At 34.0% G+C, this 25,795-nt stretch overlaps 1 protein-coding gene across 5 annotated transcripts in view; it reads right to left on the reverse strand.

The window, feature by feature from the left end:
- EXOC6 (exocyst complex component 6) overlaps positions 1-25,795 on the reverse strand; it is a 214,003-nt gene that overhangs the window by 123,122 nt on the left and 65,086 nt on the right. For all 5 annotated transcript variants that reach the window (XM_056802427.1, XM_007478800.3, XM_001375293.5 and 2 more), the window contains 5 exons: positions 18,662-18,833; positions 17,324-17,371; positions 17,122-17,212; positions 13,629-13,674; positions 5,016-5,220 (listed from right to left, as the gene is read on the reverse strand). In XM_056802427.1, the coding sequence (XP_056658405.1) occupies positions 5,016-5,220; positions 13,629-13,674; positions 17,122-17,212; positions 17,324-17,371; positions 18,662-18,833 (562 nt within the window). The remainder of the gene's footprint in view (positions 1-5,015; positions 5,221-13,628; positions 13,675-17,121; positions 17,213-17,323; positions 17,372-18,661; positions 18,834-25,795) is intronic.

The following is a 25,795-nucleotide window of genomic DNA, read 5'->3' on the forward strand; positions in this document are numbered from 1 at the left end:
TGAGGGACAATGGATTACTTATTTGATCAAAGATGGAAAAAAATGAATACTGAAAAGGTTGTATATAATAAGAGAACACAGAAAGAGAAAGGAAGTACTTCCTAGCATGTCCCAGTATGGTGACAAGAAGAAAAGGCTCTGAAATCCAAAAACAGAACAGATCTTTAGATTAAAAAAAAAAAAATAGCAGCTTCCTCAACTCATTTTACCAAAGAAAGTATCTTCTCCTAAGTGCCTGAAGGCCTCAACAATAGGAGAGGAAAGAGGCAATCTTAAAACAGGTTGAGATAAGGCTCAAAATCAGAGTTTATAACATCACTCATTATACTCAATATCTGCAGATAAAAGAACCTCTGTATCTTTAACCTCTCTCAATCCCTGATCTTATATATTTGCAGTACTATCTCAATCACAATCAAAGGTTCTGAGTGTAGATCTCCTGACATAACTTCCTTTGGATGAATGTTCTTAAACTTTGGCTTCCCTGGATCTCTTCATTGTGCCCATTGTTTCTTCCATATCTACACTCTTAGAATTCAGGTCTACCAATTTAGTCTTCTAACCTATTGGTTTCTGCCTTAAACCATCCTAGTCAAAAGACAATGCTTCAACAAAGTTCTCTATTTATATTAGTTACATGAAAAAAGTTTGAAATGATATTTGCCATAATCCACCCCAATTAAAACAAGGATTAATTCCAACTGAAGAAATATAATACTTAAAATATGGCTATGTATTAAATATACTGATAAATTATTCATTTTTATTATTTTCTTAAAATAGTAATATTTTTAAAATTAACTTCTCCAATGAAATTGTTAAACAAACATACATTCTTATAAGATTCTAGGAAGAAACATACTTTGCAAAGTACTAAACAAAAGGGAGTCATTATCATTATTCACAGAGGAGGAATAAAGGTAAGAATGATTTAGCAACCTGGTTTATAAATTATATTTCTTTTTTAAAAAATAAAAGCAGGGGGCAGGTGGGTGGCTCAGTGGATTGAGAGCCAGGCCCAGAGATGGGAGGTTCTGGGTTTAAATCTGGCCTCAGACACTTCCCTGGGAAAGTCACATAACCCCCCCATTGCCTAGCCCTTACCACTCTTCTGCCTTAGAACCAACACACAGTATTGATTCTAAGATGGAAGGTAAGGGCTATAAAAAATAAACAAACAAACAAATAAATAAAAGCAAATTTTCATATAGTTAAGCCTATTTTCCCTGGACATACTCTAAAATTGAAAATATGCACCCCCCAAAATTCAAATAGTTTCTTCCTTGCTAAAAACTTCTACCTAACTCGGAATCCAACACCAAGATATTGGCTCCAGATGTTCTACCAATAGCATGCTTCCTAGCACTTAATTTTTTTCAGAATCTTCAACTATGCTATCTTAAAAAAAAAAAATCAAGCCTCTACCAAACAGTATTTATTCCAGCTCTTATTTCCATTTGATCCCATACCTGAACAAATTATTAAGACAAGAGACAAGAAAAATTTCTAATTGCAAGAATTCTGTTTCAATAACTGGATTATATGTAACTAATTTAATACCTGTCTTTGAAATTTTATTTTAACAAATATTAAAGGAAGAGTATGGAGGTAAGTGAGGAGAGTAAGAGCTAGCCTTGGAGTCAGAAATACCTGGTTTAAGTACTATTTCTAACTCATATTTGTTGGCTATGTCTCTCAGGCAACTCTCTAAGCTATAATTTAAAAAGAAATTGACAATCTACGTTGATAGAGCACATTTTCATATTAAGGAACTTCCTATGGATGAACCCATGGGTCCATATTAAATAAAAACAAGCAAAATATAAATTTTACTATATTGATTTGACTTACATTAAACATTCAACTTTCAAGTATCTAGCTATATATTAAAAATAATATAGTAGTAATAAACTCCTGAGCTAACTGATCTAGAATCACCAAGAGAAATTCAAAGGCACCTCAAAAGGTACATGAACAACACTATGCAAATCTTTGTCTATATGGGTTTATTTTAAGGGGGCTTACTAATTCCCAGTACAACAAAGATATTTACAAAAATAAAGTCCTTCAGAATGCTGTAGATCCCACTGCTGGGTTTATGCCCCAAAGAGATAATAAGGAAAAAGACTCGTACAAAAATATTTATAGGGGGCAGCTATGTAGCTCAGTGGATTGAGAGCCAGGCCTAGAGATGGAAGGTCCTAGGTTTAAATCTGGCCTTGGACACTTCCCAGCTGTGTAACCCTGGGCAAGTCACTTAACCTTCACTGCCTAGCCCTTACCACTCAACTGCCTTGGAATCAATAAACATTATTGATTCCAAGATGGAAGGTGAGGGTTTAAAAAAATATATTTATAACTGTGTTCTTTGTGGTGGCAAAAAATTGGAAAATGAGGGGATGCCCTTCAATTGGGGAATGGCTGAACAAATGGTAGCATCTGATAGTGATGGAATACTATTGTGCTCATGGAATAATGAACTGGAGGAATTCCATGTGAACCTGAACAGCCTCCAAGAACTAAGGCAGAGTGAAAGGAGTAGAACCAGGAGAGACTGGTACACAGAGACTGATACACTGTGGCATAATCGAATGTAATGGACTCCTCTACTAGTAGCAATGCAATAATCCAGGACAATTCTCAGGGACTTATGAGAAAGAACGCTATTCACACCCAGAGAAAGAACTGTAGGAATAGAAACACAGAAGAAAAACAACTGCTTGATCACATGGGTCTATGGAGATATGATTGTGTGCAATTGGAAATGTTACTCTAAAAAAGAACTACATTTTTCCCGAAGCCCATTGACTTCCTGTCATTATGTACTTCCTGTAGACAGGGGATATTAGGCAATGACGTGGAGGGTCCCGGCCTCTTTACTTCCTGTCGTGAGCATGGTGGTAGTAAGTGCAGGGTTTTGAACAGGTTAATTAGCCATGAGAATGTGGTTTTTATTTTGTATCCCTTTTATTCCTTTATTTCTAATGATCATTAATAAATTTCCTCAAATATAATATTTTTATTATTTGAGATTAATTTTAATTTTTACAATTGGAGATGTAGACTCTAAATAATCACCCTTATGTGAATATTAATAATATGGAAATAGGTCTTGATCAATGACATATGTAAAACCCAGTGGGATTGCTCATTTGGCTACGGGAGGGGGATGGAAGGAGGGGAGGGAAAGAACATGAATCATGTAACCATGGAAAAATATTCTAAATTAATTAAAGTTTAAAAATGAAGGAAAAAAAGAATGTCGTATAGAACTGTATATATTATTTTAAATCTTTTCTTTCTTTTCCTTGCCAAGGCCAACTCCCACCATATGCAACCTTAACCCCATATCTCCTTTTGTCTTCTCTAGAAGACTATCAATCATCTCTTTTCTTCTAGCCTTCAATGTCTATCTACAAGTTCCTTCCCTACAGCCTTCAAATATGTTCAAAATTATCCAATACATTAAAAAAAATCATTAGACTATATTATTCTCCCCTTTCTACTTTCTGCCTGAATCCTTTCTCAGTGAAATTCCTAGAAAAAACTACCTCTATACTCATTGCTTCCACTTCCACTTCCTCTCCTCTCACTAACTACTCAATTCTCTATCTGGCTTCCAGCCTCATTATTCAACTGAAACTGCTTTCTTCAAAGTTACCAAAGACTTCTTAATTTAAAAATCTGATTTTTCTTTTCTTAGCCCTCATTCTTCTTGACCTTTCTATTGTATTTGACACTAGACCACCCTATCCTTCTAGATATTCTCTCATTTCTGGGTTTTCATAAAACTAGTCTGCTCCTAGTCTTCCTATCTATCTGACTACTCCTCAGGCTCCTTGGCTAGCTCATCATTCATGTCATGTATCCCAATTATAAGTATATCTCAAATCTCTGATTTAGGCCCTCTTTTATTCTCTCAGTGTTCTCTTATTTGGTGATCTCATTACACACATCTATATAATCCAGTATCATTCTCTCCACCTAGCTTCAGTCCTAAATAATCAATTGCCTAATGGATATTCCAAAGAGAAAGAACTCATCATATTTCCCCTAATCCTCATAAAACCTAACCCTCTATTGAATTTCTCTATTCCTGTTAAGGGTACCTCTATTTGTCACCCAGGCTCATAATAACCTTGCCACTATCCTCAATTACTCACTCTTCCCCATCCCACATATCCAATTAATTGCCAAATTCTGCCATTTCTATTTCTAAGTCTCTTGCATCCAACCCTTTTTTTCTTTTCATATACCACCATCTTACATCAGAGGCCCTTATCACCTTTTGCCCAGGATACTGCTACCTCAAATCTCTCCCTTCTTTAATCTATTCTCCATACAAGTGTAAAAAGGTTTTTACTTAAATGAAATTCTGACCATGGTACTTCCCAACTCAAATACTAATGGCTATTATCTATAGGACAAAATATCAACTCCTCCATTTTACCATCAATTCTTCCTCCTTTTTATGACACTCACACCTTGGTCCCAACTTAAGCTTTAATTTTTATTTTAAATTACTCCCATTCCTACACTATATTGACAACCAAACTGGATATCTCTGTTCCTCACTCACACACAGCACACCATCTCCTGACTAAGTATTTTGCATTGGCCATCACTTGTGCATATAATACACTTCCTCCTCACCTCTGTTTCATAGAAATTCTTATTTTCTTTAAGACAACTGCTTCATTTTATGTTTTTACACCCCAGGACTTAAAATTTAGCATATGGTAGGTGCTTAAATGTTTGTTGATTAAGTACAGGTAGAATTAAAAAAATGACTGATAGTCAAGTCTATATAAAAAATAAGATAATAAAGACAAGATCAGTATTGAAGAAAGAGAAGAAAGAAACTTATTTTATAGAAAGACTTTCAGCCATAATACCATTTTCAGAAGGGGAGATAAGTGAGAACATCATACTAATAACTCATAAGAAATAAAATTCTAAAATATCTGACTTTAAGATAACATGTTAAATGAAAATTATTTCACTGTTAATCTCACCTGTTTCATTGCTGTTTCACCTATTTTATTGGAATGTTTTCGGATGCTCTCTAAAAAGTCTTTGAGATCAGACATGGAGATTTCTTTTATATCCTCCCTGAGTTTTGGAAGATTCTCTATCATTATTTGGCAAAACCGGTATTGACTAACCCGAGGAAAATAAATATTTTCTAATTGTTCCATAGTTTTTAGAGCAGAGTAGTACCTACAAAGGGGAAAAAATGGAAATTCTATGAAATATTCTAATTACAGAAACCTTTAAAGCATTTCCAAAAAATATATCAAATCATATGTTTTAAAGATAGTTCTCCCTTCTTTACTGGGAAGGATACAATAAAATAAGCATTGTTTTCTGTTTGTTACATGTTATGGTGTCTCACACAAGTCCAGAAGTAGCTATTTATAAGGCTGTATAAACTAAGAGTAGCCATATACAAGACTATATTATACAAATATAATTTCTTTATTAGTTATCTGATTTATTTATAGCATTATTATCATCAACATAACTTACCTTTATATATTACAACACTTTTCAAACTATTTGGTGGTAACACCATTCATTTATGTGATTTCAAATCTTACTTTCTCCTTTAAATTTTTGCATGGCATTTTAAATATTAAATGAAAATTAATTTTTAAAAAAGAATTTCACAATATCTATACTTAAGTTATTAGAAATAATCCAGGCTATTCTAAAACCAGGTTTGATAATCACTAATAGAGGTTTTTTTTTAAGTTTTCAGATAACTTATATGTAAATTATTGCATTTAACCCTCTATTTTTGCTTCATTATCAATATTATTCATAATTCACTTAGATGGGTAGCAAAATTCATCTTACTATTTTGATTTCATTTTATTGTTTCTTGATGTCTTGTGAAATCATTATTTTCTATATGCACAATTCTAATTTTTAAAGACTGAATTTTTTCCATGATTTTTTGATCCTACTTTTCCATTCAGTTCATTCTACCTTTCCTGGAACTCTTTTCTTCATTAAATTTTGTGCCTCTTTTTCCAGTTGACCAATTTTGCATTTTTAAGCTGTTATTTCCTTTTTGTATTACTTTCATTTCTTTTTCCCATTTTTCTTCAACCTGTCTTATTGGATTTTTGAATTCCTTTTTGAGTTCTTCAAGAGCTTGAGAACAATTGGTTTTTGCTGATTTTCTTTTGAAGTTTTGCATGTATTTGCTTGGATGTCATCATCTCCTGTTGGTTCTGTTCTTTGCTCTTTTTCCCCACAGAAATTTTCAAGGGTCAAATGTTTCTTTTGCTGTTTGCTCATCTTCCCATCCTTTTTTTGCCTGTGGATTTTGAACTCTGAAAGCTGCTTTCTGATTCTTTCTCCTCTGCTGACTTTTGCCCTGAGGCTAAGGCTTCAATGCAGCCACCCACAAAGGCTTGACAGGGTTCAGCCAGATGTACTTCCAGACCTCACTGCAGGCTGGTGCCAGGGGTCTGAGATGTTCTCTTGCTGGTGCAGCCTGCATCCAGAGTTCCCGAAATCGGCCCATGCCCAAGTTCTGAATCTGACATGTAGGTGTGTGTTTGGGAGGGGAGGATTGGCCAACACTCCTCTGTTGGCAGTTTTGCTCCCGGTTCTCTCTTATCCCATGAAAATTAATTCTCTCTGCCTTTCAAGTTGTGTTCAGTGAGAGAGCATCCTCACTTGCCCTTCTTTGACTCCTATTGTTTTGAGATGCCTTCTAAAGATAAGTTTGGAAGGATAGTCAGAATGGTTTCAGGTTTTGCTGCTACTAAACCACCATCTTGGCTCCAGCATAATTCATCTTAATTAAACATAATCTAAAACTATTTTGCCTAAAACAATAAACTTATTAAATAAGTAGAAAAGAAGTTATCTTTTCAATTTTATAGATGAAGAAAGAAAGGCATAAATTACCCAATTTATCCAAAGATGTATAATTTGTGGCAGAGTTAAGACAAGAATCAAGGTTCTATCAGGTCTTCTGATTATGATAATTAAGGATTCTGATAAGTAAGAGTGAGATGAGCTTTTTAGGGGTTATCCAGTTCATCTCTGTCATTTTACAGATTAGGTAACTAAGATTCAGAAAAATTTAGTGACTTGCCTGAAAAATCACATAGGTAATAAACCTCTTTCCTTTCTTTCTTTTTCTAAACTCTTAATTTCTATCTTAGAATCAAAGAAGGAATAGGCAATTGGGGTTAAATCACTTGCCCTAGATCACACAGCAAGAAAGTATCTAAGGTTAGATTTGAACCTCCTGACTCCAGGCTTGACACTCTTTTCACTGAGCCACCTAACTGCCCCAGCTGCTTTTCTTAATATGATGACTTTACCATCTAAAATAAAAATAAAGCAATTAGTCGTAAGCCTGTGAATACATGGTCTGAAATAGAATGGTCAGGGTAAAAAAGAAGCAGGCTAATTGCCTTTAACAAACTGACTATAAAAATCAATTCTTCTAACACCAGTTTCCCTAAAATTAATTCACCTATTGCTCAATTTGTCTAAAGCTATTTTCCTACAGTTAATATTTTTGTAAGAAGAAAGAAACTGACCTGCTGGGAAATGGATGCAATGTATTTAACAAATTTTTAGTTTTTGCAATTCCCTAAGCATTTTCTTTTTGGTGCTTTCCCCCCTACTTTTCCCAGTTAATTGACAATTTAGATAATTTAAGTCATTTAAAAATATTTTATTTTCCCAATTACAAGTAATAACAATTTTCAACATATATTTTTCAAAATCACAAGATCCAAATTTCTTCCTTCCTCACTACCCTACCAGAGATGGTAAGAAATTTGATCTGGGTTATACATGTATTATCATGTAAAACTTAAGTCATTATTTTTAAGAATTCTATTTTAGTGGTCTTCACTTCTTCAGAAAACAATTTTTTTTCAGCATGATGCACTCAAGTTCATCACCAATCAGGAGATGGGTAGCACAATTCATCATCACCGGTCTTCTTGAATCATGAATAGTCATTACATTGATAAGAAATCTTAATTATTTCAGAATTCTTTGTTGTTCCTATATGCTAGAATCTGCTCACTTCGCTCTGTATAAATTCCTACAAATTATCCTAGATTTCAGTGTTCCTTTCATCTTTTCCTTATATCACAAAAGTAATCCTTTATTTTCATATGCCAAAATAATTCAGCCATCTTCCCCACTGATGGGCATCCTCTTAGTCACTACAAAAAGAGCTGTATAAATATTTCTTGCATATAGGAGTTTTTCATCTTTCTTTGATATCCTTGGGATCTATAGGCAGAGTAATGGTATTTATTACTGGATCCAAAAGTATGCACATTTTAGTCATTTTTAGGGAATATTTATAAATTAGGCTTTCTAGAACTGCTATACCAATTCACAGCTCCATCAATTGTAAATCAATGTTTTCCCACAGCTGTCTCAACATTTGTAATTTTCTTTTGTTCTCAATTTTGCCAATCAGATGGGTGAGAGGTGGAACTGTTTACGAAAAAAAATAAAAAGAGAGAAGAGAATGTACCCCGAGGGGAAGTATGGGCCCTTTTGGTATGGAAAGAGGGAAAGGAGAAAAAGAGGAGAACCCCCTTTTTCCCACAAAGTAGGGTTCAGGGAGAACAGCAGATGTAACAGGTTGGCTCAGAGAGAAGAAAGGGGTTTTGAAGATCTTCCGCCTTCTGCCATCCCTCCTTAGCTAAAGCTGATTTCCCCAATTTGCTCTTGTCCCTCTTGTCCCCCCTCAACTACTCGAGACCAAAAGGTCTCCCCTTGATCTGCTTACTCACACTCATCTTGGGGAAAAGATAACCTTTTAATGTTAACTCAAACAGGTAATACAAATGGAATAATGGGCAGGGAAGGATGGGAAAAGGAAAGTGGGGAAAAGGGGTCCTAAAAAGGGGATCTAAATCATTTTCCTTCCTCCTCAAGTTTGGGGGAAACTCAGGCCTTGGCAGCCTGTGTCCCCTGAGAGAAAGTCAAGTTGACTCACCCCTGGGCAACAGGAGCTGAGGTAAAGTCTGCTCAGGTTTCTCTTCAGAAAGTCCCTTCAATTTGGAAGTGTTGGGGGAGGGGGAAGAAAGATTTCCAGTCACCAGCAGGAAAAGTGGGTAACCCACAGGAGAAAGTCTTTATCCACCTTCTCTCTTCAATGTCTCACTGATCTCCTCCCAGAGTCTTCTCTCCTCAGGAAATTCACTCCTGGGGCTCCTCCCTCATCGAGGTGATCAATTTCACATACTCTTCAGTCTGGCACTTTTTCCTCTAGTGCCAGTCTCTATCACAGAACCTACTTGCTTTAATTTACATTACTCTAATTCTTAGTGATTTAGAACAGTTTTTCACATAGCTGTCAATAGCTTAAATTTCTTCTATTGAGAAGTGTCCATACCTTCTCATATCCTTTGACCTTTTGTTAAATGAAAATGGCTCTTATCTAATACATTTGAATCAGTTTCTTTTATTTTACATAATCAAAATCTTTTTTTTTTATTTTTTTATTTTTTTTAATTTTAATATTATTTTATTTGGTCGTTTTCATACATTATTCACTGGAAACAAAGATCGTTTTCTTTTCCTCCCCTCCCCTCCCCCCCCCCCCCCCCCCCCCGCCTTTCCCTCTCCCATAGCCGACGCATGATTCCACTGGTTATCACATGTGTTCTTGACTCGAACCCATTTCCCTGTTGTTGGAGTTTGCATTATAGTGTTCATTTAGAGTCTCTCCTCAGTCTTATCTCCTCCAACCCTGTAGTCAAGCAGTTGCTTTTCAGCGGTGTTTTTACTCCCACAGTTTATCCTCTGCTTGTGGGTAGTATTTTTTTTTAGATCCCTGCAGATTGTTCAGGGATTGCATTGATACTAATGGAGAAGTCCATCACCTTCGATTGTACCACAATGTATCAGTCTCTGTGTACAATGTTTTCCTGGTTCTGCTCCTCTCGCTCTGCATTACTTCCTGGAGGTTGTTCCAGTCTCCATGGAACTTCTCCACTTTATTATTCCTTTTAACACAATAGTATTCTATCACCAACATATACCACAATTTGTTCAGCCATTCCCCAATTGAAGGGCATCCCCTCATTTTCCAATTTTTGGCCACCACAAAGAGCGCAGCTATGAATATTTTTGTACAAGTCTTTTTGTCCATTATCTCTTTGGGGTACAAGCCCAGCAGTGCTATGGCTGGATCAAAGGGCAGACAGTCTTTTATCGCCCTTTGGACATAGTTCCAAATTGCCCTCCAGAATGGTTGGATCAATTCACAACTCCACCAGCAATGAATTAATGTCCCCACTTTGCCACATCCCCTCCAGCATTCATTACTTTGCATAGCTGTCATGTTAGCCAATCTGCTAGGTGTGAGATGATACCTCAGAGTTGTTTTGATTTGCATCTCTCTGATTATAAGAGATGTAGAGCACTTTTTCATGTGCTTAAAAACTTGCTGCAAAAAAATTTCCCCCATTTAATTGCTCCCTTCTAATTTAACTGCATTGTTTTCTTTGTGTTAAAGCTTTTTAATTCTGTGTAAACTAACATTTTATCACCTGTGATCATCTCTTATCTCTTGTGCGGTCATAAATTTTTTCCCTATCTATGGTTATAAAGAGTATGTTCTTCTTTGCTGTTTTAATTTTTTTATGATACAAAATATTTAAATACCTTTCTATTCCCACTCAGTACTTACCAGAGATCTCTCATATCTAATTATTCTTAGATTCTATTCAGATTCTTAACTATTTTCTTTCTATTATTGTTGTTAAAATGTGTAGGCCCCAGCTATTTGTTGTTTTATGATCTACTTCTCCCTGGAACTCATTTAGCTTTTCTTCTCAGTATTAGAATGCTATTCTATTAATAAATATATCTTTAAATATTGATATTAATACATTGTCTGGGTTAAGTTTCAGCATAATGTAATTTTCCTGGTTATAACTGTTAGTAAGTCTATTTTTGTTGCTGTCTTCTCTTAGATGGTATTTGTGACTCTTGGAGTTCAGGGATTTGGGGGAAGGGGGGTTCAGATGACAATAATAAATCTTCCTCTAGTCTCTTATTTTAACAATGTGTTATGTTTCAAGTCTGTTTCTTAGGAATAGCAAATTGGATTCTGCTTTCTAATTCATTCTGGTATCCTCTTCCATTTTATGGGTAAATATCCATTTACATCCACAGTTATGATCATTAATTATATTTTACTCTCCATTCTATTGGATTATACTTTTTGTTTTCCCCCTCTTCTTTACAAAGAAAAAAGAGATGTTAAAAAAAGAAGTGTACTTATTAGAATCAGTGTTCCATATTTGATGCATTCTGCTTCTGCTCCTCCCTCCCATTTTTTTCTTCCCCATTCCTCTTACTCAGATCCTAACATCAGGTTCCTATTATTTCTTTTTAAAGTCTTGCTTCATGATATACTCTCTATGTTAGGAGTTTATTTTGCTTATGTCTAAATCTTCCCTCCATTATCCTCTCTCTCTTCTCCCTATTTTGTTCCATTTCTCTATTCAGGTAAGTATATTTCTACACCAAACTCTTATATGTTCTACTCTCATATGATTAGTTCTCAATAAAGTGACATTCAAGGAATTCCCACTCCCCCTACTCCTTCCTTCTTTTTAATATAATCTTTTATACACAAATACACACACACCCTGATTATGTGAGAGAGTAGTTCCCCATCCACCTTCCTTCTTTCTTCCCTAATGCATTGCTTTTCCCCTGCATTTCCTTTCTTTTAAGATAATTGGAACATAACCAAACCACTTCCTGATAACACTAAAGGGCAGTTATATCATATGCTCCTAATAACATCAAAATATAAATACTTTATCTTTGTATATTACCTTCCAAATTTCTCACTCCCAATTATCTATTTATGTTTCTCTTAACTCCTGTGTTTATATTTCAAAGTTTCTACTCATCTGTGATTTTTCATAAGGCATGTTTGGAAGTCTTTTACTTCATTAAAGATCCATTTTTTCTCCAATAATATAATAATATACAGTTTGCTAGGTAAGTTATTCTTCATTGTAAATATTTATCCTTTGCCTAATACAATACTATATTACAACTAAGTTTCTGCTCCTTTTATGATCCTGAACAAGGCTCTTTTTTAAACTTGTTCTTTCACAGTGTTGGAAGCTCTAGATCTTTTACTATGATGTTCCTGAGTTTTCATTTTGGAGTTATTTTCAGGAAGTGACTAGTAGATTCTATTTTCATTTTTCTGATTTTTAAAAATCTGGGCAAGTTGAAAGATTTCTTGAAATATGATAGAATGAAATCATCCTAGATGATGCATAAGATCTTTTTTTTAGTCATGGCTTTTAGGTAATACAATAATTCTTAAATTATTTTCCTTCTGCTTTCCAGGTCAGTTGTTTTACAATTGACTATATTTTCTTTAATTTTTTTCAGGTTTTTTACTTTTTTCATATATTTCTGATTGTTTTATGAACTCATTAGCTTTTAGGTAATTCATTCTAATTTTCAGGGAATTTACTGCTTGTTTTGTACCCCTAGTGCCAAGTTGTTAATTCCCTTCCAATTCTTCTAATAATTTTCATTTCTTTTCCAATACTTACCTCTAGTACTTTCATATCATTTATCAAAAAGAGTTAAAAAAAATATTGCTGCATCTCTTCCAGGAATTCCAGTTAAATTTGTGCCCAAGTTGGGATGTTTTCTCTTTGAGGCTTTGCCTATAGATGTTGTGGAACTATTCTCTTATTCTAGATTTGGGTATTAAACATCCCTATCAACATAATAGCTTTTTCTTGTGAGGATTATTTTCATGTTTGTTCATTCTTCTAATCTACTGTCAGACTTTATTTTAGGGCCAGGTTCGATACACTTCTGGAGGGAATTTGTAAGCTAAATCTGCTGTTGCTTTCTTGGAGAACTGAGTGTAGTAATATTCAAAATCTCTGGGATAGCTCTACCTGGGGATCTGCAGGCTTTTAGTGTTTCTTACCTGGTCTGATCCTCAGCAAATCTGATCTCTACCTCCCTGGTTGGGACTCTGCGAGTTTATGACCATGAATTGACTTGGTTAAAAAATTCATCTCCCAGTGGCCAACCTTTTGGTGACAAACATCTCCAAACTTGTAAGAACTTATACTGTCTTGTTTGCTCCATATTCAAAGCTTTTACAGTTTACTAAGGTCTATGTGAGCTTGTGTTTTGCTGGCATAGTCTTCAAGAACTAGCATCACCACCACACCACAACAACTAAAGTTACAGTATAGGTTAGTAGAAGATACTTTTAACTGACCAAATCTGCATCATTTTTCATTCTTATTCAATTGTACTAATTTGTATTAATTTTATCAATGGTATTAGCTCTCAGATTATAAACTCATAAAAGGTATGGGTAAGATTTATTGTAAATTGATCTCTATGGTACCTTAGTATATGTCAACATATGACAACAGGATTGTTTTTTTTTTTTAGAATGACAATGATTAGCATCATAAATACAACAAATAATGGCAGAAAACATAAAGTAAATTCCAAACATTATAAATTTATGTTATTTTTCTCCAATCCTATCTATAGTCAGTGAAAAAAAAAATCAAACCAAGGTATTAATTTAAAAATAATTGTAAAGCTCCACTCACCTTTTTGCATTCATCTGTTCTTTTAATTTACTGTACATTTCCAAGACTGTATTAAAACAAAATTAAGTTACTATGGTGTGTTTTATTTTAAAAATAAGATTTTATGAGATTAAAGTTATAATATTTAGATATGGCCCAAAGAGAAGAATACTTAAAATATTCATTAATTTCCTGTCTTATTTCAACCATGGTTTAATCTTATCCTTTTTTTAAATAAAAATTTTATATCTTATGTAAACAAAATTGGTGTTTGAATTTCAATATACCCATGTTTCACAATAGAGACCTAGAATAATTCCCATATTCTAAGATCTGTAATCAACGGATGATAATGTTCTTAGTTTTAAAAAAGTTCTTTTTTAATAATAAAAGTATGTCTAACTTTCATTCATTAATTATAACATTATGGCTATATATATAATTATATAATATAGTTAATAACATTATATCATGATATATAAGTATTATAACATAATTAGTAATATATTACATTATAATATTAGTAATATATAATAATATTCATCAATCATGACATTATATTATTATGTCCTTATTATGGATTCATATACAATTATAATCATACTAACTTAACTAACTTAAAAAATCAAATCATAAAATTCTAAGTGTAACCAAAGTTTTATTCTAAAACCCTTATAAAAAAAGGGGGAAATCTATGACATTTACAGCAAAATGCCCAAATTATGCTAAAAGACTGACTGAAAAGTGAAGAAGTCTTGCTCCTTTTTATAATTTATGACATAGGATTGTAATTATCAACTATAATTTCTCAAAGAGTGATTCAGCAAAATGATATAGTGTTTATGATATAGTTACCACAAATATTTTAGACATTCATATTCATCCAATGCCTGATTAGAATTCCAAGCTATCCTAAGTAACTGATTAAATGGTTACTGAGCATCAGAAACTCTTATGAACTGAGTAGATAGTGTCTTCAAGGCCAACAGGTTTACTGGACCTAGGTCTAGGCAAAATCTTGCTTTGTGGCCCCAATACTAAAGAGCAATATAGAAATCATATTAAGCAAAGTAGGCTTCCTATTGATCTCTATTTGTTAGTAGATATGGTTGGATGGAGAGGCACCCTACTCATTCAGACACAAAAAGTTTTTTCTTAGCCTGAGAGTAAAAAAAGCACTAGTAATACTGAATTTCCATTATTCTTTACCTCTCCCTCCTATTGGTCACTTTGAGAATAGAGTAAGTCTAGTACAATTCCCTCATTATCCAGTTTCTTAGACCTATGCCTACAGGCAGCAAGATGGCACACTGGACAGGGAGCTAGACTTGTAGTGAGAAAGACCTGAGTTCAAATTCAGTGTCTCACAGTAAGCTATATGACCTTAGGTAGTAAATCATTTAACCTCTGTCACCATCAATTTTCTCATCTGTAAAATGGAGATAATAGTACCACCTACTTCCAATTAGAATATTTAGATAGGACACAAAGTTGCTGTTAGAATAAAACAAGATATTTGTAAAGCACTTTGCAAATTTTAAAATACAATATAAATTCTAGCTACTATCATTATCAATATATGCTTTAAAAAACCTGCCAGTATAACTCTTCCAATTTATCTGATGGTTTCAAGATGTATTTTCAAAAGATAACAATTATGACGAAACAGGATGTTTTAATGATTTCTTTTTAATTCTAGAAATTTAACCTGAAACCAGAAACCATATTCTCATAGTTCAAAAGTTAATCTTCCAAAGCCACATAGCCTAAATGAAAAATGAATCTCATAGCAACTCAGAAAGAGCTAGAAACCCCTCTTACCTTCTGGAAGAACGAAATAACTTTCTTTTTTTGGTCAATAAAAGCTGGTGACAAATTTTCTTTTATCTTTTAGCTAACTAAGCATTTTAAATAATGTCTCCATTTAAAAAAGTATATTGAACCATGGGAGGACATGGATAAGAGTCCAAAGTGTGGATCTGCAATCCACATATCTGAGTTATATTATGCCCTGATGAAAAAAAATATTCACTTAAATGAGGTCATAAATCCACTTGGCTATTTGATTCTTGAACCCCTGCCCCAAGTGCCTACATTAATCTTTGGTGATACAAATATCCCTTCCATTTAGCAATTTTCCTCACTGCAGTTTCTCTATATCATAGGTTGGCATAAGAAATTAAATGGGAATTTGGGGAGAGTTTTGAAGAAACTGCAGATAACTCGGAAAAAGTTTAGGAACTCAGAAATGCATAAAATATATGAATAGTATTGTATAATATCAACATATTTTATCTTTAAATATCATAAATACATACAATTTCTTTTTTAAATTTAAAATAAGTAAAAAGTTAAAGTTTGCCCCTGAAATATGAAAAGGATACAATACCTGTACTTAACCCAAATTTTACAATAAGATACTGTAAACACTCCATAAAAGAAAAAGAAAAAATTCAGACTTCTTCTTTAGTATAAAGGGAGGGTAAAAAAAATTTAGGTGGATTTTCCAGATTGCAGGAGCACCACACTATAACCCTGGTACATTAGAAAATCAAAACAACACTTCCAGGCCACTGATATGGGAATTAATTGCATTTTTGGCAATATTCTCAGTATTCTCAGCAAGTAATCAAGATTCAGTGATCTAAAAGATTTATTATCTCCCTTGGAAACATATCAATGTCACTGAGACACTGGAGAAATTTTGGATCTAATATCTTAAAAACATGGTATCTGGTATTCATTTAATACATTCTAATTTAAAGAATGTTTTTTACAAGTTAACTCATTTGATCCTCATACTAAGCATGTAGGTTAGATAGGAAAGATATTATATTTTTCATTTGATAGTTAAGGGAACTAAAGCTCAAAGGAGTAAAGACTTGCCCACTATCACAAGATGGTAGGGCTAGGATATTTAAATCCAAGTCATTAGAATCCAGATCTAGAGTTCTTTCTGCATACCACAATTACTAATTCTTTTTCTTGATCTGAATTATAGTTAACATATGATTTTTGTCAGTGAATGGAAAGCATTGAATCAGGTAATATGTTTTAAAAGAGAGACTAATTCTCCATTACTTCTTTACCTTCCACAAAGCCTTGAGGTCTCAAACAAGGAAATTAAGAGATTCATAGTTCTCTAAAATCTTCTTAAAGTATTTAAGAGTGAAGGAGTGGGAGAATAGAACTCCAATATTTTTTGATACTTCTTCACTTTTTCTTTCCATTGCTGGGAAGACAAAAGTTTAGGAATTTCTCTCCCTCCCTAGGAAACTAAAGAGAAAGGCTATCCTAAGGAACAACTGGTCTCTGAGATATTAATGAAATAGATAATCAAACAAAGACTTTGTAAAATAGCAGGAAAACAATGAAAAATCAGAATGGGGCTGAGCTGCGGAAGTAACTGTCACATAATCTGTAATTCAGATTATAAAGAGGTGAATGACTAGACCGTTAGTGTTTAATTACTATGTTATTGAGACAAACATATAATGCAGATAATTTTACTCACCTGGAAGACAACATTGCAATTTTTCTACTACAGTTGTAATATTTCTCTGCTGAATTCTACATCGAATGATATCTTCTGTTTGAGCTATCACCTTAGATATGAAAAAGTTCACAATTTAAAATAACAATCTAAAAAAAGTTCTACTGTTCACTATTCACTTTCTACCTATTCACTATACATAAAGGAAACATCAAAAACTCACCTCTTTTCCAGCATCTTGAAGCTTGCAGTTGGTATCAGTAACTTGAACCTTAAAAATAATTTCACCTTTGTTAGAAAAATATGCATATATTGCCCTGATGTAACTGCTCACCCTTGTAATCAGATCATGCTTCTTGAGAAACTTAGAACAAAAGAATTCAAATTAACTCTACAGCTTGAACTTGAACTTTCTATTGCAAAGGGCTTTTGTTAACTTCAATTACTTATGACAGTTCTTTTTAACAGATTCTGTGGCAAACTTCTCAAATTTACTCAGGATTTTTGAACTTTACTTGTTTCTCTGAGTCTGTCAAACAATTCAAATCAGTGACCCAATTGACCACTGGTCCCTTTTTGATAACTTCAATGAGCTCTATGTGCTATTCATTGTCTGTAGAAAATGGTGATTGCATTTTATGGTAATTAAACATTCATACTTTGCTGAATGCAAACACTGGGTGGTTTATTAACATCAAATGTAGAAATCTCCAATCCAAGCAACATTTTAATACCGCAGGTGCAGACAAAGCTCAACCTCAGATTTTCCCACATATTAAGTGACTCATTAGGTCATCACAGTAAGGAAGCACATTCTGGTTTATTAAAAATCTCATTAATTTCTAAACAAAAATGCTCAGTGGCCTCACTGATGTTTTATTTGGCCTCTTATTATCTGAATATCCTTTTAAAAAAGTTTCTAATCATAACCTCTGTTAAACTAGAGTTGTTCCATCTGCCATTGGAAAGGAAGCTTTTAAATGAGCATTTCTTAGAAGTATTTTGTATCCTGACCAAATAAAAACATTCATTTTTTCAATAATTTGAGGGGCATATAGCAGGAATTGAAAAACTTTTAAAGGAAAGCATGAATTTCTAATTGATAACTTGAGTAAAGGTATCTACAAATTACATTCAGGATTTAATGCTTAAATTACTAATTCTTTTTTTTAAGTTTTAAAAAATAGCCTTTTAAAACCTCTTATCAACTTTAGGAATCTTTTAAAGTAAGACTATAAACTGAGTTTTCTAATAAATTAAATTCTAAAAGTTTCTATGAGCTCCTTCAAGGAAAATCTATTAAGTCAAATGTATTACAGCTACAACACCCCCCCAAAAAAAGGGGAGAAGGAGAAGAAATGGAGGGATTAGCTCAGTCATTAGCATCACAACTGTGTTAATAGAGCAGAAAGAATACTCCCACCCCAAAAATATATAGTAGTTCACTTCTTTGACAGTATCTCATCCAGTACTCACCGTAGGCATATGCAACATGAACTAAATTGATATTCTAATAATTTACTGATCACAAAGCTAAATATAATTCAATCATGTTTCTTACCTTAAGTTTTTCTGCATCAGTTCTTACTTTAAGGAGTTCTGTAATAGCATCTACAAAGCCCTGATGATGAAAATTACACATCTTTTCAATTTCTTTATCATGATTGCGAATACAAGCATCTAGTTTTTCCATGAATTTCTGGTGTGCATTTGGTTGGTCATCATATACAGACCTGTATATATTTAAAAGAAGAATTTAAATTGTTTGCATTTTTACCAAGCTCTCATTTAGCAGTTTATTACTATGCTACTGCTAAAATTAGTTTCCAAAATATCTGGCCTCTTTGGATAACATATTTGAATTTAATGTTAAAACACTATGTTTTAAAATATGATATGCCGCTATGGGAGAGGTGGTGGGAAGGGGGTGGGGGGAGGGAAAGAAAATGATCTTTGTTTCCAATGAATAATGTTTGGAAATGACCAAATAAAATAATGTTTAAAGTGGAAAAAAAATATGATATGCCTTGGAATTTTCAATAAGTGGGTACCTTAAAATAAAGTGCTAATTTGCTTTATTTTTCAGCTATCCACATTACATGTTCTGATTCACTTATTTCTCTTTCATAAATTGGAAATAAAGAAATAAGATTCCCTACCTATAATTCCAGATATCTTTTTTCTCAATTCAACTAGTTGAATATGAATATAAATATTTTAAAATTATTGGTGGAGTGTCTTTTATGTAAAGTATCATCATAACTATATTAATACCTTTTGCATTAGATATCACTTAGTAAAATATTTGTGAAAATATAGGGCTCTAAAATAACAAAAAGCAAATCCCTCCTAAATTTCTTGAGTGCTATGAAGTTATTTTGAAGTTTGTAAGATATCACAACATGTATCACTATCCTAAATCTTAAAATTTATCTTAAAAAATATCATCACATACACCTTTGAAGTACTATAAATTAACTCCTATTTTGCTCCTATCTCGTCTCACAAGAACGATTTGATAAGGGAAATGCAGCCTAAATTAGGTGAGGAGCTCTATAGGCTAACTAATGCCAATGAAAGATGGTAGTTCTAATATTAATCTTTTAGAAATTACAGAAAGGTGATATACCAAAACACTAGAAATAGCATTATGCCCTGTTTTTTTTTTTAATGGGAGTAGTGTAGATCCTGAAACAGTTGTATGCTTTAATATCATCAGTTGCATTATCATGACCAATTTTTTTTAATTGTCAAAACTGGAAATTAATCTTCTAGTGCTATGCCTCTCCATATTTAAATGATCTTCAAACAACAGACACACTCTGCCTCTGGACTCTTACTAGAAGCCTTTCCAGCTTGGCAGAATAAATCTGAGCTTGTGCTCTACTGACATAGCATCTGAAAATACTTGGATACTTCCACATCAAGATAAAGTATCAAAGAAGGAATTAAATGGAAAACAATTTTCATGCCCAACTGTCAATCATTCTGGATTGAGTAATTGAGCATATGGCAGGTTGATCATCTTTTTTAAATGTAGTGATGATTACTATTAGGATTTATTAAAATAATAGTAAACTACCCTGACTTTCTATTTTAATACAGTTTCAAGGCTGGTCAATCAATGGAATATAGCAAAAAATAATAATAAATCTATCTAACGTTTGACAAATTAAATGAGAAGCAAAATCACCCAGGGTATCCTAATGGATAAAACTGTGAGATAGTGTGTTGGGATTACACATATAACTGCATTGGTAAGGAAACTCTACCAATGCTATTTGATAATACCTTTCAATGTGTAATCTTAGAGAGTTGCCTAGAGCACTAAGAAGTTACATGGTTTACCCAGGGTCACAAGGCTACAATATGTCACCCGTGAAACTTGAACATTGATCTTTCACAGGACCAATTCTTTATATGCTATACTACAGCACTTAGTGGGCTGGATAAAAACTAGAACTCAAACCCAATTAACATTTGCCTGCTAGCCCTACACTAGAGACTTGAATTCTAAATGGTAACGGGCTCTGTTTCTATCAAATGATTTGAAAGGCACAGAAAGGACACTTTCAGATTTGTAGATATCAAAACAAATACAAAATAGTATAGAACCAAGAACAAAACCCCTTGGCAATTTACTTGAAATAGCCCTCCCTGTTGACATTATTCCACTAATCGAATATTTTGCTAATTAAATTAAATAAACTAACCACTGAGAACTAATTTTAAAAATAAGTATTCAGTTACCCCAAAAATAAAGAACATAATTTATGTCTTTACAATGCCATTTTCTTTTCCAAATGCTTTTATACTCTCATTATATAGATGAGTCAAGTCAACAAGCATTTATTTATTGCCTATTCCCTCTGTACCAATCACAATGTTATGTGCTAGGAATACAAAGAAAGGCAAGTGACATCCCTGCTTTCAGGGAGCTTGGTTTAATGAGAGACATACATACAAACAACTATGTACAAATAAGACGTATTTACAACAAAGTAGATATAATCAACAAGAAAAGGTACTAGCACATAGCTTCCAGATTTATTGAATTATTTTTGTTAACTAGGTGCTAAACTCAATTGTTTCTACCTACTGAAGGAGAACAGAGTGTTGGTAATACTATCCAGGTTCTAATACCTTGAGGTCAAGCTCCAGTTACTGTGACTTAGCTAGGAGTCTAGTTATGGCAAACTACAAAAACTAGAAATAATGTCTACCATTAATCATGATCACACTATTATGGTAATCATATTTATGTGTTTTCAGGAAATAGACTTTAGGGAGATTCATTTGGTGATTTTTCAAAAAGTATTATTTCCAAACAAATTTTATAAATAAAAATAAAGACACAGATAGGAATGACAAAGGACTAGTACCTTAGTCTCTTTAATGGTTAGTCTAAAATCTTTCCACCATAACACAAGTAATATTTTAAAGTAACTTACAACTACAGCCCATTACCAAAATCTTTCCCTTACACACACTGCTCCCCACAGCAGTTTTTCCTGATGTTACTCCAACCCTGTGATTACACTATCAACCAAAGAATAACAGTAGAAAGGAATGGAAATATGACTCTACTGATTGTTACAATAGGATTTGGTGATAATATATTCATGGTACTATTAAAAATTACTCTTGAATGGGCAACAGCATTAAGCATTATACATGACAACTCTATGTATGCAGGATATGCCTACGTCCATTTTTGTCACTATTCACCCAAATACATCTGGCATATGAATATCATCTTGAAATATCTTGGAAGCACCAGCTAGAAAAATAGAAAGGTGGGACTTAATTTGTTATCCCAAAAGATAGATGGATATGGATGACTAAAAACTTGTTCTCCCTCAGAATTCATGGAAGGTAGATGAAAAAGTCAAAGTTGGGTCAGTGCTCCATAGAAAGGTTAAGTGAAAGAATATTAATATCCCTATATAATTTGACTTTCTTGAGATTTTGTACATTACTTGTACTTTAAGTTGTGTTTTTTTTAACTCAATTACCGTTAATGGTTTGGTTTGGGTTTTTTTTTTTTCAACCTTATACCTTAGCTTCATTAAAGAAACAAGTCTGAAGTGCTGGTCTAGAGAATATGGAAAATCTTATGAAAGATAGTCATGTTCTATAAGTCCTGTTCCCCTTTCCTGTCTAATTATTAACTTATAGCTTTGGAGTTCCGGGTCAAGATGGCTCCAGAGTAGAAGCAGAGCTCTTCTTCTCCTCTCCACCGATTGAGACAGAGTGCCTCAAAATGACAAAACCAAAATCAAACGAGCAAAAGAGTTCCACGGGAGGATACAGCACAGAACGTAGGCAAAGTTAGAGCATTTCCACGCTGAAAGGGGGCGAAATTTCCCCCACCAAGGGGTAAACTCATCACACTTCCCCCACTTCATCTACCTTTCCAGAGTACAAGTGAAAACAGGACAAACTTCTAAGTTCTAGGAGGGAGACTGTCTGAGTTCAACACAGACTTACCTCTAAGAGAAACTAGACTCAGAACACTGAGAGGCTGAGGAAATGTGGAGATAGGGTGTTGCGGAGCTTGGGGAGAGGGGGCAGCTGACAGCAAAAGGCCTCAGAGAACTGAAAAAAGCCCTTGGGCTAAAACCTCTCCAGTGCTCAATACAGAGACCTCCCTACACTCCACAACCAGACCTCTTCCAGGCAATCTCTAAATTTTCAGGGGCTGGACCTACCCATAAAAACAGCAAGACTAGGGACCCCAGGAGGCTGAGGAAATGTGGAGATAGGGCACAGAGCTTGGGCAGAGAGGGGAGGCTCAAAGCAAAATGCCACAGAGACCGTAAAAATACTTTCTGGGCAAAAACCTCTCCAGTACTCAACACAGACTTGCCTACAATCCACATCCAGACCTCTGCAAGGCAATCTTTAAGTTCTTAGGGGCTGGACCAGCCACTAAGAGCAGACACTGCTGAGGACTGGGGAAAATATCCTCAGGGCAAAAACCTGAACATAGTCCAATACAAAGATCATCCACATTCCTCACTTATAGACATCTGACCAGGAAGGAACAAGGCAATGGCCCCCAACTCTCAGGAACTAAAATTCACAAACACACAAAAAAAAGAAGAAAACTTTGACCTTCGATAATTTTTATGCAGAAAAAAACCCAGACTAAAGAAGAGACAGCAAAAGATATACAACAATTAAACACACCCAAACCTTGGGGGGTGGGGAGGAGAAGGGGGAAGGAAGTTGGTCACAAGTTCTTGAAGACTTTAAATCCAAGACTGTCAGAAAAATGGAAGAGATGTGGCAAGAAAAGTGGGAAATAGTCCAAAAAGAAAAATAACAGTTTAAAAGGCTAGTTCTCACACTTGGAAATTGAAGCCCAGAAATCAAATGAAATAATAAGCAAACGGAAGACCAGAAATGAAATGCTGGAAACCATGAAAAGCAGGATAGATAAAATAGAAAAGGAAAATCCAAAGATCTTAGCTGAAAACCAGTCATTAAAAACTAGAATTGGGCAAGTAGAAGCCAATGATCTCACAAGATAGTAGGAATTAATAAAGCAAAGCCCAAAAAATGACAGAGTAGAAGACAACAGAAAATATCTCATTGAGAGAGTGGTTGACCTTGAAAATAGAAGAGAGACAATTTAAGAATCATGGGCCTACCTGAAAACCTGGAAACAAACAGAAATCTTGACACCATACTACAAGAAATTATCCAAGAAAACTGCCCTGAGATTCTGCAACAATAGGGCAAAACAGACAAAGAGTCCATAGATCATCTGCTACACTAAAATCCTCAAAAGACAACCCCCAGGAATGTAATTGCCAAATTCAAGAGCTTCCAAGCTAAGGAGAAAATATTATAAGAAGCCAGAAAGAAACAATTCAAATATCAAGGAGCACCAATCAGGACTACACAGGATCTGGCAGCCTCCACACTAAAAGACCGTAAGGCTTGGAATACAATATTCAGAAAGGCAAGAGAATTGGGTCTATAATGAAGGATCGGCTATCCACCAAAACTGACTATATACTTCCAGGGGGAAGTATGGGCATTTAACAAAATAGAAGACTTCCAAATATTTGTAAAGAAAAGACCAGAACTAAGCAGAGAATTAGACATCAAAATACAAAAACCAAGAGGAATGTGAAACAGTAAATAAGAAAGGAGTCTTATTTTTTGTTCTCTAAGAGCCTCAAATAAGGTCAAATTGTTTATATTCCTATATGGAAAAATGTTATTTGTAACTGCCAAAAATTGTATTTATCATTATAGTAGTTAGAAGAATTATCCATAGGTAAAGATTGCGGTACTACGTGGTTTAAAATCAGATATTAAAAAGAAGAAGAAGAAGAAAAGGGGAGGGAGGAGAAAATGGCACCAAGAGAAACTTAAGGGAATAAGAAAATTAGGATAATCTATACTACAGAAAAAGGCACACAGGAGTGGGAGGGGAAGAATATAACTATAAGAAGGAGAGGAAGAGAGTGCTAAAAGGTAATACTCAACCCTTATTCTCAGTGGAATCCATTCTGAGAGGAAAGAGCATCTAGATCCATTGGGGTATTGAACTCTATCTTATCCTGTAGGGAAGGTGAGAGGGAAAAACTAAGGGGGGGGGGAGTGCGATGGGGAGTTAAAAAAGGGGGGAGAGAAATCTATGGGATGCAGCTAAAGTAGTACTTGGGAGGAAATTTATATCCTTGAATTCATATATTAATAAATTAGAGAAGGCAGAGGTCAATGAATTGGGCATGCAAATTAAAAAACTAGAAAGTAAACAAATTAAAAATCCCCAGATGAAAACTAGAGATCCTTAAAAAAAACTTAATTAGAGATTTAGAAAACTAAATTAGAGATCCTAAAAATTAAAAGGAGAAATAAATAAAATTGAAAGTAAAAGAACTATTGAATTAATAAACAAGACTAGAAGCTAGTACTTTGAAAAAAAAAACAAATAAAATAGACAAACTACTGGACAATCTAATTTTAAAAAAAGGAAAGAAGAAAACCAAATTGAAAGCATCCAAAATGAAAAGGGAGACCTCACCTCGAATGAAGAGGAAATTAAGGCAATCAAAAACTATTTTGTCCAATTATATGGCAATAAATATGGCAATCTAGGTGATATGGAGAAATATTTACAAAATGATAAATTGCCTAGATTAGCAGAACAAGAAAAAGAATACTTAAATAATCCCATATCAGAAAAAGAAATTGAACAAGCCATCAAAGAACTCCCTAAGAAAAAATCCCCAGGGCTTGATGGATTCACAAGTGAATTCTATCAAACATTCAAAGAACAACTAATCCCAATATTATACAAACTATTTGACACAATAAGCAAAGAAGGAGTTCTACCAAATTCCTTTTATGACACAAATATGGTATTGATTCCAAAGCCAGGCAGATGAAAAACAGAGAAAGAAAACTATAGACCAACCTCCTTAATGAACATAGATGCAAAAGTTTTAAATAGCATACTAGCAAAAAGACTCCAGCAAGTGATCAGAAGGGTTATTCATTATGACCAGGTGGGATTTGTACCAGGAATGCAAGGATGGTTCAATATTAGGAAAATAATCCACATAATTGACCATATCAACAAGCAAACCAACAAAAATCACATGACTATCTGAGATGCAGAAAAAGCCTTTGAAAAAATACAATACTCATTCCTATTGAAAACACTAGAAAGCAT

Source organism: Monodelphis domestica, chromosome 1 (genome assembly GCF_027887165.1).
Source record: "Monodelphis domestica isolate mMonDom1 chromosome 1, mMonDom1.pri, whole genome shotgun sequence".
Taxonomy (NCBI): domain Eukaryota; kingdom Metazoa; phylum Chordata; class Mammalia; order Didelphimorphia; family Didelphidae; genus Monodelphis; species Monodelphis domestica.